The following is a 15787-nucleotide window of genomic DNA, read 5'->3' as shown; positions in this document are numbered from 1 at the left end:
TCCCAAGTTTAGGTTGGCAATGTTTCTCGGTGTGTAGCAGAGCTCAAGTTACTGTGATCTAATTTACCATTTTATAGGGATATAATGTGATCGCTATTCAAAGAGGGCATTAATGGAAGCCTACTCGCAGAAAAGAGGCCCGGCCCAGCCGGGTCGTGATCTGGGCTCTGCCTGTGGTGGCTCTTGCTAAGGAGGATGCGCCTGGCTCCCACGGCTGCTCCCGCAGGTGGGGAAGCAGTCACCCAGGGGTGGGAGCCGGGGGGACCGGTCAGAAGGTGTTTGCTGCCATGGCTGCGGCTTCCCAACCAACAGTCAGGAGTCGGTTACCCCCAGGGGCTCCAAAGGGGATGCTGAGACGAGTGCCCCTATTGCGACTTCTCAGGACTCTCCCTGGGAAAGCCATGGTTTAGGGTCTCCCTCCGACCAAGATGCATTTGTTAAAATTCTGCGGCCGGCCCAGACTACCTGCACAAATCAGACTGAAACCGTGTTTGCTGGAACCACTGAATATACGGCTTCGTGAGGCTGGTTTAAATCAGCGACACAAGAAGCCACCAAGCCGAGGTTGGGAGCGCGGCGTGGAGCGCAGGAGCCTGGTGGAGTTCGTGGCGCTGCCCTCTGCGCTGCCGGGTCTGGACCCGGCGGGAGGTCAGGCTCCAGGATGCCGCCTTCCACTCCCATCACTCCTGCTCCTCTGCCCACACAGGCTGCTTACAAAGAAACTACTAATGATTGACTAATTAATTAATTATAACTAATTTAATCACCGCATCCTGTTGATTAACAGGGAGCTATCAAAGGGCTGCACAAACAAGGAGTCCCTGATGAGCCGCTGTCCCTAGCAGGGAAGCAGAAGACAAAGCAGCCCCCGGCCCAGCCGTGGTGCGCTGCCCCCAGACCGAGACCCTCCCGCGGTGCTATCGGGGGGTTCCGACACCGGGAAATCTCGGGGCGCCTCCGTGACGGAAAGCACAAGCGGGACCTGCCCGGTGCGGGACGGGCCAGCCTGGGCCCCGCAGAGTCACCCACCCATTTCATTTCAGCCCCCACCCCCGTGGTACTTTCCCTCTGTTGCTGTAGATACGGGGGAGCCCACCCGGGACAGCCGCCGCCAGGCCGGTCCCCAGCACCTGCAAACTGTCCCCAAACTTCGGGCGCGGCCCGTGCGGGGAGCCCTTGGCTCCCCCCTCCCCCACCCCCCCCCAGCCCCCGTCCCGGCCCCCAGCAGCGCCGCGAACCTGCCGGCCCGGGCGCCCCTCGCCCCCCCCGCGGCCGCTCCGAGGAGGGCGGCGGGCAGCGGCTGCCCCTCGCCGCGGGGCGAGGATGCGCCGGGTCGGGGCACCCCGGGGTGCTGCTCGGCGACCGCCCCGACACCCAACCCGCCCTCTCCCCCTCCGCGCATCCCCACCCACGCGCGTTACCTGCGCGGGCTCCCCCTCCCAGCCGCTCCCCGGAGCCCCCGCCGCCTCCCCCCCCCCCCCCGCAAAGCCGCGCTCGGTGCCGCGGAGCCCGGTCCGGGGGTGATGCATCCTCCGGGGCCGCCGCGCTCCCTCCCTCAACAGGTAACGACCCCGCGGCCGGGAGCGGCGCCGGGCCGGGCCGGGCCGCCCTCCCCGCCCTCGCCGCAACTTTATCGGCCCCGCGACCGCGGAGAAAGTTTGCGAGCGGCGACGGGGAAACTTGTCGGCGGGGAGCGGGGGGGCGGCGGACCCACGTGCGGAGCGGGCACCGCCGCCGCCGCCGCCGCCGGCCCCCCCCCCCCCGTCCCTCCCGCCTCCCTCCCGCCGCCATCGCTCCCGTCTCCGTCGCGGGGGGAAGGTGGAACTGGAAGAGAAGGCGGCGACATATCGGTGGCCCCGGCTGCGGACCGGCGGTTCCCCCCGGTGGAGGAAGGGGGGGAGGGGGGGGGCGGCGGTGGTGGGGGGGGAGCCCGGCGGCGGGGACTCACCGTGCGCTCCCGCGGCGGCTCCGCAGGGCGCGGGGCGGCGGCGGCGGCGGCTCCGGGCCCGGCGCTGGGTGCGCAGGAAGGAAGAAGGAGGGAATGAGGCAGGGCTGACGTGAAGGGATGCAAAACAGCTCCTCCTAACTCGGCCGCCGGCGGCCGCCCTTTATCTCCCCGCCGTGCCCCCGCGTCCCCCCCACCAAGTTTCCCGAGCACCGCGATCCCCCCTCCTCCGCCTCCCCAGCCCTCTCCATCCCCCGGGGCCGGGTCCGCCCTCGGTACCGGTTGCGGGGAACAAAGCTGCGGGGCGCGGCTCGTCTGATGGTAACGGGGATGGGGGCGTCCGATGGGGCCCCCCCATGCCGCGTGGGGCCGGTGGGGGCGCGGGATCGGGCTGGCCGCGACCACCGGTCGCGGCCAGCCCGACCCCGCGCCCCCACCGGCCCCGTGCAGCATCTCTTCTTCCATGGTGGCCACCCAGGACCCCCGGCCCCAGGGGTTATATTATCCTGCGGATGAGTATCCCTTGGGTTTGGGGAGCTTATCACCCCATAGAGGGATGCTCAGGGGGGGTTACGCGCAGCCCGGAGGAGCCGTGGTTGTAGGGATGGGTGATGGGACCCCGCTTTCCCGCTTGGCTGCTGGGCATTGCTCTCCTCCACGGTGATGGTAGGCGTATGGGAAAGATCATCTGCGCCCCAGGAACCTTGCAGGGCTTCTATTATACCAGCTGATGGCAAGGCCCCCCTCTCCCCCAAAAAAGAAAGGGATGAGCAGAATTTGGGATGATCCAGAAATCTGAGGGTCTTGTGGTGGGGGGATGCTGTTTACCCCCCCTGGGGAGGCCACAGGCAGCGGTGGAGGGAGAGGCCAAGGTCCGCCGCGGTGGGGAGGCAGGATGGGGCTGTGGTGGCAGAAGGTGGCAGCTCCCCAAGGGGAGGGACGGGGCCCGTAACGCGGCGTGGTAAGGGGAGCGGTTGGCAACTGCAAAGTGTCTTACAGCTGCAGGCGGGGGACGGGAGCTCTGGCTCCCATCGCGAGGAGGATGAGGGTCTCCTCCTCATGGAAGAAGGTGTATGCGAAGGCAGCTGCGATTCGGCTGGTGCGTTGGGAGCGGAGATTCTCATCTCCATGGAAGCAGGTGGAGCTGGACAGACTAATCACAGCAAAGAGTTTGTCTAAAAATGCAGTCCTTTGTCTGGCAGACACAATTTTCGTTTTCAGTGTTTTTTTGTATTCTTGGGTGAAAATGGATCTTGCCAATCTGTTTAAGCTGTCAGTGCCTGCGCTTACGGCTTCCTACATCCACTACGCGTGTTGGAGGGCTGGCCAAGCAACCCCTGTCACGTTATGGCTGCTGTCTGACCGGCCCAGGTCGGGGCACTTCCAGAGACCAGACCCGGCTGATGTGAACATTCACTTAAACTGACATTTCTCTCCTCGTGTTTGCGATCCTGCCTCACCCCGTGCGCTTTGCTAAGGACCGAGTTTGCCCGCGCAAATATTTGCAAATATTAAAGGATCAGAAACGCGGCTGAAGGAGATTCGCTCTCTTAAATTCCCGCGGACGCCCCGGCCGTTGCGTGCGCCCAGAGCGCCAGGCATTGGCGTGGGGTGGCCCGAGTGCACGCGGCAGGGCCGGGCTCAGCGGGCGCCGCGGCCACGGCCGGAGGGAGCCGGGGCAGCAGAGGTGGGGAGCAGCCCCCCAGCCAACCCGCCTGTCAGGGAGCAGCCCCCGTGGCAGCCTCAGCCAATCGGGATGAGGAGACACGAGGCTGCAGCAGCCTCAGCCAATCGGGATGAGGAGACACGAGGCTGCAGCAGCCTCAGCCAATCGGGATGAGGAGACACGAGGCTGCAGCAGCCTCAGCCAATCAGGATGTGGAGACACGAGGCTGCAGCCGCCTCAGCCAATCAGCATGCCGGGCCAGGAGCACCCACAGCCTCTTGCAGTTGAGGACCACCAGGCGTCTGCGGAGGTCTCAGCCAATCAGAGGTGGTAGAGGTGAAGCTCAGCCAATCGGTGTCCCTGAGTGGAGGCCCAGCCAATCGGTGTCCCTCAGCGGAGGCCGGGGAGGCCGGTGCCTCCCAGCACTCCTGGAGGCCGTCCTGCGGGGACGTCCCCACGGGGCGCCGCGGCCAGACCCTGCTGGGGGACGGCGCCAGCCCGGGGACAGGCTGCCCGGGGCGGTGGGGGGGTCTCCATCCCTGGAGGCACCCACAGCCCAGCCGTGGCCCGGGGCCGCTGGCTCTGGGTGACGCTGCTGGAGCAGGGCCTGGGGCAGGGGACCCCCAGAGGTCCCCTTTATCTAACGCAGCCTTCTGCCTCCGGTGAGAGGGGTTCTGCCTCCAGAAGGGTGGGATCTGTGACCAGAACGGCTGAAAAAATGAGATCTCCTTGCTGCCATCTAAGCTGAATTCTTGATACCTCGGCCTGTAACATCCCCTATGCAGCAGCAGACCGTTGCCACGTTTCCTCTCAGCCAGCGTTTGTGGACACCTGAAGTGCTTCCCCTCTCCTTTCCTTACGGGCCAAGTTCTTGGGCTTCTTGTCATTCTTTTCGCTCCCTCCTGGATCCCCCCTAATTGCCCCCGTCCCCGATGAAGCGCAGGGTCCCAACCTGGGCACCGACTGCAGCCGGGGCTCCCTCCGTGGTCAGCAGACCAGCGACCGCCACGCTTGGGGTGTGAGGTGGCACTTGCCCCCTGTAGCAGCCCCCACGGTTGCTCCCGGAGGCGGAGACCATGACCCTCTGCAGCCCTGCTCCGCGGCGGCTGCTCACCCCTTCGCATCTCCCAGTCCTCCTGCAGAGCAGCTCCTCGCATTTCTCTTTATTGAATCTCAGCGTGTTCGCTTTGGATGACGTCTTTAATTTGCCAAGAGAGTTTTGAGTCCGGAGCTCGTCCCACCTAGCACTTCGGGCCCCTCCCAGCTCGATGCTGCCTGCCGTTTTGGTGACCCCATGCTCTGCTCCAGGTCATCAGGGAAACACGGGCTACACCAGGCCAGCCCCATTGGAAATGCCCTCCTCTGGCACGGCCGCTGTCCATCGGCGCGTCCTGTCGCCCACTGCTTCTGGGGTGCAGCTGAGTCATCACCTGGTGTTCCCGTGTGGGGCACGGTTCGTTAGTTTGCTGACCAGGGCCTCACGTGGAGGCGTGTTGAGAGCCTCGGTGGGATCAAGGCACGTGGCATTTACCGCTCCCCCGTCAGAGGAAGGGCTCCTGCTGCGTTGGTGTCATCCTCACGGACCCGTTTGTTATCACCGTACCATCCCCTGGGGCATGTGTGGTGACAGGCTGGTGCCGTGTTTATCATTGCCCCGGGAGTGGGCGCCAGGCCAGCACAGCAGCACGGCCCCGGGGACGATTCACACCCATCTTCTAAAAACGGGTGCTGGGGCTGCCCTTCTCCAAACCCGGTGCCCCTCGATATCCTTTCCCCTGGCTCTCCTCCATGTTGCCCTGCTCTCCTTCTCCCTTTGTTAATGTTGGTACAACCAACCTTTTCGTATGAAGGCTGGAGCAAAGCGCGTTTCTCTGTATCCTTGATTATTTTACTCCCTTTCCCCGTTAAGTTATGGATCTTTATTTCCCCCCGTCTCCCCCTTCCTTCCAGTACTTCTGTACTGCACATTGAATCCTTTTCTTGTTGCCCTTGATGTCCCTTGCTACTCGTAACTCAGTCACGCCGTGGTCTTTAGATTGTACCCTACTTGCTTGTGCGATTTCTTTACATTAATCTGGGATCATACACCCTTCACTGCTTGCTTTTTGATTTCCTGGTCCTTAAAAAACTGGTGCAACTGCAACTGTATGTGATTCCTTCTCCTTTTACTCTTCAAAATAACTCTTAAGCAGATCGAATTATTCAGAGATCTAACAACTGTTTGTCTGCGGGTGGTGCCCGTGCAGCGGTAGCGTTCCTGGGGGGCTCACAGGCTCTCTGGGTGTGACCCCCTCCACCGCTGCGGCTGATCACCTGGGAGGAACTCCTCTGTGCTGTGGTTTGAGCGCAGCCCAAGGCTGGCAGCCCCGTAAATAACACTCGTCCCCCTGAGCAACCGCGACGGCTTGGCCCAGCCGAACGGCGACGCTGCAGTAGGAGGTTTAGCCCGGGGGGGGGGGGGGGGGGGGGGGGAGGAGAGCCCACAGGAGCAGCCACGGCCCCGAACAGTCCCCCAGGCTGTGAGCCGACCACCCTGGGCACCACGGCCGGTGGGGCTGGCCTGGTCCTGGGGGGCTTCGGGGGGAGCCGTTGGGCTGTGGTGAGGGCAGAAGATGGCGGGCAGCTGAGTGTCCTCTTGTAAAGCCCTCAGCGGCCTGTCCTGGCCCGGCTGTCCCCATGCAGTGGGCCCGGGGGGGCCTCTCCCCTCCCAGCAGCTCCTGCTCGGGACAGAGCAGGGGCTGGCAGGACAGCAGGACGGCAGGACGGCAGGACGGCAGGACGGCAGGCAGCGGGGCAGCGGGGCTGAGCCGCTGGGAGAGGCAGGGAGAGCCACGGGCCGGCCCCGTTGGGTGCCGGGGGCAGCAGCCCCGCCGGGGCCAGGCCGGGGTCTGCTCCGGCCGCCCGCACGGCAGCCCACGCCGCCAGGCCCCGCCGGTGACCTCTGACCCCGCCCAGGAGCCCCCCCCAGGCAGGCAGGGGCGCTGGCGCTTTAAGAGAGGGCGTGCCGCCGAGCTCCGCCCCGGCGAGCGGCCACGCCCCCTACACGCCCTCCCTCTCGCTCTGCCGCGGCGTGGCACCGCGCGGCTCCCGTCGTTCTGGGGCTGGTGCGCCCCCTGGCGGCTCGGACGGGGAGCGGGCGGCGGGGCCGGTGGCGGAGCCGGCGCGGGCAGGGGCAGGGGCAGGGGCAGGGGCAGGGGCAGGGGCAGGGGCAGGGGCAGGGGCAGGGGCAGTCCGGCTCTAGATCTGCTCGTGCCCTGCCCCATTGCGGGCCGCGAGGAACGGCTACCCCCTTCCCGGTCTGCCCCTGGTGGCTATCGTTGTCCCGGAGAGGGCCGGGACAGGCCCCGGTCCAGCGGCCCGGTCCCGGGGAGCCCCCGGCCTTGGCAGCGGGAGAGCAGCTGCGCCCCGGCCCGGGCACCGCCGGAGAGGGGGCTCCGAGCGTCCCCCCTGAGCACGGTCCACCGGAACCGGCCGGTCCCCGAGCCCCGGCACTGCGTGTTGGGCCGAGGCCGGGCCCGGCTGCTCCGGGGGCGCAGGGTCCCTGCGGGGCCGCCCGGGCTCAGCCTACCGGGCCCCGGGGGCCGGGACGGAGCGCCGCTCCGCCGCCCGCCGCCGCGTTTCCGGGTCGGGCGAGGGGTTTCCTGCAGGGAGGCTGCGGCCGCTGCGGCCCCGGTTCCGCTCCCGGCCCGGCCCGTCCAGCCGCCGGGATGATCAACGCCATCTTGGTGTTCAACAACCACGGCAAGCCGCGGCTCGTCCGCTTCTACCAGCACCTGGTGCGGGGACGGGGACAGGGACGGAGACGGGGACAGGGCTGCCTATGGGGCTGGTGGCAGCGGGTACTTGAGCCCGGTGTGGGGCTGGGGGTGTCAGGGGGTTCGGCTGGGGCTCGAGGGGGGCCCGGGTTGCAGGGACGATTGCTGTGGGGCTGGGGAGCCTTGCCTGCCTCAGCCCAGCGCCCTGGCCTGGTCCCTCGGGATGCCCCATGGCCGGGTCACCTGGGGCTGCCCCCGCGGCTGTTCCTGTGGTGCCAGGGCTGGCGGGGAGCTGGGACCTGCCTGTCACCCGGAGCTGCCAGCTCACGGCATCCTTCCCCCTGCCACAGGGGAGAGCAGGGGACATGGGTCCTCCAGGCCATGGGCCCATGGGTGCTTGTCCTCATCTCCTTGCAGGCGGAGGAGGTGCAGCAGCAGATTATCCGAGAGACTTTCCACCTGGTGCTGAAGCGGGATGACCACATCTGCAACTTCCTGGAGTGTGGCAGGTAACCCTCTGACCCTCCTGCGATGGGGGGCCGTGCAGGGCTGTCCCTTTGGCCGGGGGAGCACCTGGGCTGTGTCCCCCCCGCCCAAAGCCCTTCACCGCTCCTCGTGTCTCTGCAGCCTGTTTGGTGGCTCAGACTACAAGCTGATCTACCGCCACTACGCTACGCTGTACTTCGTCTTCTGCGTGGACTCCTCGGAGAGTGAGCTGGGCATCCTGGACCTCATCCAGGTCAGTCTCTGCAGTCAGGTTTGTTGCCCGAGGGCAGCCGCTCTGCTCAGCCCCGGGTGGCCGGCAGGTACCTTCCCCCGAGGCACAGTCCTTGCTGGGTGGCCTGGCCCCGACACCTTTCAGGTCCGCTTCGTGTCTGTGGCATCTCTGTGCCGGCCCTTCTGGAAGTGAATGAGAAGCTGTTCAGGGGCTGCAATGGGGAGGGGTTGCTGCACGCGTGTTAGCTGATACACAGCTCCTCTGCATGGAAGTAGTGGGGGAAGTGAATCTGAATGAATTTCTTTAAAAAATTGAATCACAGAATCGTTTAGGTTGGAAAAGACCCTTAAGATCATTGAGTCCAACCGTAAACCTAACACTGCCAAGTCCACCACTAAACCATGTCCCTAAGCACCACATCTACATGTCTTTTAAATACCTCCAGGGATGGTGACTCAACCACTTCCCTGGGCAGCCTGTTCCAATGCTTGACAGCCCTTTCGGTGAAGAAATTTTTCCTCATGTCCAATCTAAACCTCCCCTGGCGCAACTTGAGGCCATTTCCTCTCGTCCTGTCGCTTGTTACTTGGGAGAAGAGACCGACACCCACCTCGCTACAACCTCCTTTCAGGTAGTTGTAGAGAGCGATGAGGTCTCCCGTCAGCCTCCTTCTCTCCAGGCTGAACAACCCCAGTTCCCTCAGCCGCTCCTCATAAGACTTGTTCTCCAGATCTTTCACCAGCTTTGTTGCTCGTCTTTGGATGCGCTCCAGCACCTCAATGTCTTTCTTGTAGTGAGGGGCCCAAAACCACAAGTGCATTTTTAAAATTGTGTTCAAACACTGTGGACTTGTAAAAGGACCTTTGTTAAATCCGGCTAACGGCAGGCATGAGAGTGTCGGTACAGGAGTTGGCAGGAGGCCGCCTGCCCTCCTCAGGTCACCCGCCCTGTGATCACGCAGTTCCCATAACTTGGCCCCTTTCAGGCTGTTCTGGTGGGCTGCAGCCCTGCCCCGGACACGGTGACCCGCCATTGTCCCAGCGCTGCAGCGGATCAGGACATTGACACCTCGGATTCCCCCCAGAATGGCCGAGTCCTGTGTTTCGGTGCCCTTGACCTTGTGCCAGGCCCCTTGAGCTGGGGCTTGATCAGAAACATGCAATGAGAGGTTCCAGGTATGCGGGCAGCACCGGCAGCGCCTTAAGGCAACAGCGAGTGGGTACACACCGCTGCTGCGAGACAGCCTGTCCGGGGCCGGAGGAGAAGCCCTCCGCGCTGCCCAGGTTGGACCTGCCATGCCCTCCCTCTGCAGCCGGCCCAGCAGGGCCAGGCTCTCGTTCCAGCCGCAGGCCCCTTGCCAAGACAAGCTCTCTCCTAGGCAGGTCAGGGCTTCTTGACCTGATTTCTGTGATGTAGTGAGGACTGGCACTGGTGCCCATGTGGCAATCCCCCTACCCCACGCTGCCTCTGGCTGCTGCCACAGTGCTGGGGGTCCTGGTCAGCCCCCAGGCTGGACCTGCCTGTGGTTGCTCTGGGAACAGGCACTTTCCTACCATCGAAGGGAGATGGGGTTGTTGAGAGGGTTTTGTTCCCTCTCAGGGTGACACCCTGGGGTGAAACGAGTTTCTGGTCCGGGCTGCGGCTTTTTTGCCTGCAGGCCCTGGGGCTGTGTGCAGGAAGCATCTTGCGGTGGTCATCTGTACTGACCTTCCCTTCCTGCTCCCTCAGGTGTTTGTGGAGACGCTGGACAAGTGCTTTGAGAACGTCTGTGAGCTGGACCTCATCTTCCACATGGACAAGGTGGGTTGTAGGCTCTGTGTGCTCCTCTGGGCCAGTGCCATCGTTCTCCCAGCCCTGCCCTCCCTAGAGCCTGCACTCATGTGGGCAGGAGCTGGCCCAGCCTTGAGCTCTGGAGCCTTTCAGGAGATGCTGTTGGTACATTAGGGGTCACTTTTTGGGGAGAGATTGAAATCCTGGGTGGGGAAGTTGTCAGCTTGGGGTCTTCTTTAGCTGCTCACGGTGTCCTCCAAGATATCCAAGTCGCTGGGCTCTGTCCCGAGTCCTCCAGGGGTAAGCTGGTTTTTGGCTTCCAGTGCTCGCCCCGTTGCCAGCGGCATTTTACTGCGGCGGGGCTGTGCTCTCTGCTGCAGCACAGCGATGGGGATGTGTGTGGGCTGGTGACTGCCACCGACACTGGGTAACTGTGCGGTCAAGTGACAGAGATCTGCGCTGAGGCTTCGCTCTTGGTCTTCTGCATGGGCGGGCACCGGTGGGGCTGGGCAGGCTCTGGCATTGTGCAGGGGCATTTTGCCTCTTCTCGCTGTACTGTGGGACCCATTGGGAGTCTTGTTAACATTTTACTAGAGCTGCAGGGAAAAAAAGGTAAGGAACAATGGGAGCGTTTGGAATACAAAGTGTTTGGTAAACTTTCGTTTGAGTCACAGCCTTTAATGCTTCCTCTTTAGCTGGACAGAGTTTCTGGGTGGAAACCTATCCTCTTTGATCTTCTCATAGATGGGGCTGAAGATAGCTGGGACTACACTTAGAGAAAGGAGAGGCTTAGCTGATGTGTGCTGGACTTGTGTTGCTGTTGATAAGGATTTTCTTGCTTTGTTGAAAACAAAAAAGAGAAGTGCAAAAAAAATCAATAAGGCTGTAAAATGTTCCCTTTCTGTTGGCAATTCCAACTTATGAACTCTGGCAGAGGAATGATGTTAGCAAATCTTCTTAGAAGGCGATATGGATCAGCTGAATGTATTAGCAACTGGTGAAGTAAGACTTTGATTTCATAATTTGCCTGGCTGTAGACTTTTAGAAATGTTACAAGGTTGATTATCTCGTCAGCAAAAATGTTCTTATCAAAGCAAGCAAAAGGGGAGGAAGGAGGAAGTCAGAAGGAAGGAGAAGTACTTGTGGGAGAAGTGACGGCAGCCACCCAGATCACCTCTGGCCACATCTGGGGGAGGATGCACTCTCAGTCACTTATTTTGTGGTGTGACCAAGACCCGGCAGCTTTACACTCAATCCGCAGCCCACAGGCAGAAGAGATTACCCTGTTGCTTGTCTGTTTTGCCAGCAGTAGCATGCATTGCCCTTCCTCTGAACTCTCCTGCCAAGCAAAGGGTTCAAAGGAGACAGGAGCTGGGAGGGTTTCTGATAGGGGAGGCCCTGGGCTTGGTCACCCTGAGGCTCCCCTACCAGTCAGGCTTGTTTACTTCCCGTCCTGTGCTCCCGCTGCTTCCCAGCCTTGACTTCAGTCCTTGGCCACTATCAGTTTGTCCTCTCATCTTTCTTTCTACATTTGGCATGTATTTATTTCTCAGATGTGTTCGTGTTGAGTACCCGTGCTTCCAAGAGCTTGGTTACAGACAGGCGGCGTTAGGGGTGCTGGGAATACACAGATGTGTCCTGCTGGTCCCCAGGTCTTGCCCCTCGGATGCCCGGGCAGGGCTTTCCGTGGCTGTGATGCTGCCCCAGTGCTCCCATGGAGCCCTGCCTCCAGGACTTTAGTTTGTCAAGAGCTGTGCAGGGCATGGTGCTACCCTCTGCTCTGGCAGATGGATTGCAGAGTTCATGAGTTCCCGACTAGAACAGGAGAAATGAGGCCAATGTCAACGGGAAAGCGCTGATTTGTCGAGTAGAGGCTTCGGCTGTGAACATCCCCAACCCAGCAGGCTCTGGCTGGGATTTGGGTGCAGCCTTGTCTGGGTCCTGTGATTTTCTATTACTGCCTTAAGATACACCTTACACTCTGTATGCAGTGCAGGGTCTGTGAAATGAGAGCTGCTGCGGGTTTCGGGTCCCCACTCTTGCAGCGGGCAGCTGGATGGGGCTGTTGGGTCTGTGGTTCTTGGGCACCAGTGACACCAGTGCTTTTAGGCTTCCAGCTTTGGAAGCAGCAACCTCAGAGCTGCAGGGATCCCTCTTTTGCAAGGGGAGACTGGAGCCACGAAGCCATGGGGAGGCTCAGGGGAGACTGTTGCCCAGCCCCTGGTTGTGCTTCGTACTCTGGAGGAGAACGTGAGTTTTGCTAAGCAGCTGTGAGGTCCTGGAGAGGACACGGTTTGTTCAGGAAGTGCTGTGTTTCGGTTTGAAAAACAAAGCTTGCTTGGGATTTCTGCCCTGTTGGTTTTGGTCCAACTTGGGCTGAAGCCAGATCTTGAAGGAACAACATTTCCTGCAGCCCAGATGCTCTCCTGTTGCGGGGAGCTGCTAGCACCATCTAGCGCGGTGTTTGCCGGGGCTGGGCTGATCTGAGGCTGTGCTGCGGGACAGCGGTTCCTGCGCTGCGGGTGTCCCGGGAAGGTGCTGTATCGCCTGTGGCTCACCCTGTGCAGTGCTGATCCTGCACACCTTGCTGCTCCTGGTGCTGTCAGAGCAGGACGGGACCCCTGGGGAGCCCTGCAGGGCATCAGGCTCGCCGTTTGCACAAAGCTGGGTTTCCCCCTTCTAGCAGGTTCTCCAGCTTGCGTTATTTTTCATAGCATTGTCCTGGCAGTATTTGCCACACAGTGTTTACAAGTGCAAGCTGCCATCATGAAGCCATAAAACGATGTAACAACTTAACCATCTTCCAGTAATAGCCTATTTCACGTAAGTAACCAGAGACCCATAAATTCATATCTGTGCTGGGTGGTTGTTGGGAGCTGCTGACTTAGCAAGGAAGGCTGGGCTGTGCGGGGCGGTGGAGCCGAAGGTGCTGTCACAGGTCGCGGCTGCCCGGCAGGGCCCAGCTGCTGCCCTGGGGCTGTTTGTGTTTTCTTGGATTGCAAACCAGAACGGGCGCTTTCTCCTGCTGTGGGTGTGTGGTCCTGCCGGTGCTCTTCGGCGGGGGCTGGCAGGAGGGAGCGGCTCACTGCCTTGAGACTGCTCTGTTTCATCCTTGGACCCCGGGCGGACCCTGGGGAAGGGAGCAGACTCTCTTAGCAGTTTCGTGCTTTTTATGTGCATGTGTCACAGTCTTGTCTTTCCTAAGAGAAAGCAAAGAAGTTGGGCTCTGGCCTGGCTTTCTGGGTAGAAGAAACTGGTTCTGGGAAGAAGCGTCCTGCCAGGTGGCTCCGGGAGGCCCTGGGGTCTCTGCTGCCCTGTGGGCTCCTCTGCAGCACGCTTTCTAGGCAGGGAGCTGTTCCCGGGTGTGACCTGGGTCCCGGCCCAAGGAGGGATCAAACTTCAGAGATGGCACAGCCAGGGTGTGCCAGCGGGCCGGGTCAGGCCTGGCCTCTCTAGGGTCTGCCCTGTGCCTGGTGGTCCAGTGGGCGACGTTTGCTCTGGCCTCTGTGGTAGGTGTCCTCTAGAGCAGAGGTACAAGCAGTAAATGGGACTGCTGGACTCCCCCTGTGCTGAGGACCATGGCCGCCCTCTTGCCCTCCGGGCAGCCGGCTGCCAGGACTGTGTGGGCTGAGGGGAGGACAGGGCTGGATTTGTGTCTCTCGGGGAAATGCCAGTCCCCGACGCGCTTCCCCACCAGCCTGCAGGCACTGTGGCTGCTGCTGCTCCCAGCCTTCCCTTCCCTTCCCTTGCAGGTTCACCACATCTTGCAGGAGGTGGTGATAGGCGGCATGGTGCTGGAGACCAACATGAACGAGATCGTGGCGCAGGTGGAGGCCCAGAGCAAGCTGGAGAAGGCAGAGGTGAGTGGCGATGCTGTGGCTCTCCCCTGTGGGAGGCTGATGGACTCCAGGCTGCGAGGGGGGGCAGCCTGTGGCATCTGGGGCTGGCGCATATGGGGTATCCCCAGTATCCGTGGTCTCTGCCTGCCTGAGTCCTCATGGAGAGGGCTGGGGCATCCCTCCCAGCTGTGTTCCATGCTGTTCAGGAGCATAGGGAGCAGCCCGAGCATGGAAATGGCTGTTCCCATCAAGGTTAATAACCTGAGGTAATGAAGTTTATTGCCCCTGTTTGCGCTGTCATTGTGAACATGCAGCTGTGCTCTGGTTGCCGGGAAGCACCGCGCTGCCCCTGCCGCTCCTGATCCTGTGCTATTAATAGGACCGGGTCCGTCAGCGGGGTGGGAGGCGGGTGTGGGGGCTGCTCCCCAGGTGCACCCGTGCCGAGCCGCGTGTGTGGGGACGTGGCCGAGCCCTGGGTCTTGGGGGAGGCAGGGCAGCACGGGGCAGGGCTCGGTTTGGGGATGCTCCTGTGGCAAAGCACGGGGCTGAGCCGGGAGCAGCCCGGAGCCCCTCGCAGGGGGGCTGCGGGGGTGAGGGGCCGGCGGTCACTGGTCCCTCCTGTCGGCAGGGAGGCCTCTCAGCCGCTCCTTCCCGCGCGGTCTCGGCTGTGAAGAACATCAACCTGCCAGAGATCCCTCGCAACATCAACATCGGAGACATCAACATCAAAGTGCCCAACCTGTCACAGTTCATGTGAGCGTCCTGCGGTGGGGAGTGCTGCCCACGCACGTGGGCTGTGGCCTGGGCTGGCTGGGGAGAGGAGCTGGGCTCCGCTGGGCTCCCTCTGCCCCTTCTGGGTCTCTGCCTGTGTGGCACACGGTGGGCACAGTGTGCTGCTGGGGTGCCTGGCTGGCTGGCAGAGGGTAGGGAGTGGTGATGGGGCTCAGCGAGAAGGAGGTGGTGCTGTCCGCCTGTCCATCACCTTGGACCTTGGTGTGGTTCTGCTCTCTGGTCTCCCAACAATGAGGGTGGCCTTTCTTCCCCTCCCTCCTCCCTCCCCGTGGATGCACAGCCTCTCCTCGCTGCGTGGCGAAGAGCCAGGTCCTGCCTCTCCCAGCACTTCTTGGGATTCCCGGTTGTAAAATTGCACCTGTAGCTGATGGCTCCCAGAGGAGCCGTAGGTTGTCATCTCCTCCATCGTCCCTGGGCTGGGCTGTCTCCTGCCTGGCATCCCTGCACCCACCCTGGGTCATGCTCGCTGGGTCTGGCACCCCAGGCTGGGATTGGTAGCAGTCTGGTCAGGGTTGCTCATCAGAGCTGCTGTGAGCTCTGGAGCTGGGGTCAGTGTGGGTGGTACCTGCTGGACCGGGAGACGCTGCCGGTGAGAGGGGAGGGAGCTGCCTGCTGCCTCTGTCTGGGCTGGGCAAGCCTGTGCCGAAAGCTGCGGGGGAGAAGAGCAGCCGGCTTGCAGGGTTGGGGCCAGGCCAGGCTGGGGCCTCCTGGAGCATGTCCCTGTGCCCTAATAAACTACCGTGTGAACCTGTGTCTTTGTCTGCTGTGGGTGCTGCTGACCCGGCTCCAGGGGGAGCACCGGGAGGGGGGGCTGTGGGGGCCAGGGGCCTCTGCGCAGCTCTTGCTGGGCAGCTGCAGCTCTGGGGGGCTCTCAGCTGGCAGAGGCTGGTGCCCGGGCTGTTGCATGGGGGTGGGAAATGGGGCCCTGGACCCCCCCCGGGGGAGGGCTGGGGTTGCTGCAGCATGGGCTCTGGGGCAGGGTTCCTGACTGCAGCCTGTCCTGCTCTCCAGAGCAGGTGGGGGGGAGCATGGTGGCCCCGCTTGGGCTGTGACAGTGGCGGCGTCCCCTGCTCTGGGCCATTGGAGGCAGGGTCACCAGCCTGCAACCTGCCAGTGCCCGCTGCCCTCCTGCCAGCTTTCCTGCCTTCTCTCTGCTGCAGAGCATCCCTGGTCTGCTCTCAGACAGGGCAGCTGCAAGCCCCATACAGCTCAGCGGGGCACGTGCAGTCTGTAGGGCTGGGGCTAGTGTCCCCGAGGCCTGGGGAGAGCAGGGCTGGTCCTGGGGGTCAGAGTGAGCATGGC

General features: G+C 62.5%; 2 protein-coding genes across 2 annotated transcripts in view; one reads left to right on the top strand and one right to left on the bottom strand.

Moving 5' to 3' along the window:
* The window catches only part of ZNF710 (zinc finger protein 710), a 33472-nt gene extending 31484 nt beyond the window's left edge, over positions 1 to 1988 (bottom strand). Inside the window, exon 1 of the mRNA XM_076348196.1 lies at positions 1949 to 1988. The gene's annotated coding sequence lies outside the window, so the exon portion shown is untranslated. The remainder of the gene's footprint in view (positions 1 to 1948) is intronic.
* Positions 1989 to 6843: 4855 nt separating this feature from the next.
* On the top strand, positions 6844 to 15236 carry AP3S2 (adaptor related protein complex 3 subunit sigma 2). Its single transcript, XM_076348195.1, has 6 exons — positions 6844 to 7387; positions 7784 to 7875; positions 7994 to 8105; positions 9813 to 9884; positions 13607 to 13714; positions 14322 to 15236. Exons 1-6 carry the CDS (start codon positions 7319 to 7321, stop codon positions 14448 to 14450), a joined length of 582 nt encoding a protein of 193 aa, XP_076204310.1. The 5' UTR covers positions 6844 to 7318; the 3' UTR covers positions 14451 to 15236.
* Positions 15237 to 15787: the final 551 nt, after the last annotated feature.

The sequence above is a fragment of the Aptenodytes patagonicus genome, chromosome 10, assembly GCF_965638725.1.
Source record: "Aptenodytes patagonicus chromosome 10, bAptPat1.pri.cur, whole genome shotgun sequence".
In the NCBI taxonomy this organism is placed as follows: Eukaryota; Metazoa; Chordata; class Aves; order Sphenisciformes; family Spheniscidae; genus Aptenodytes; species Aptenodytes patagonicus.
The sequence above is the reverse complement of the archived record's forward strand: the minus strand, read 5'-3'. Positions and strand labels throughout refer to the sequence as shown.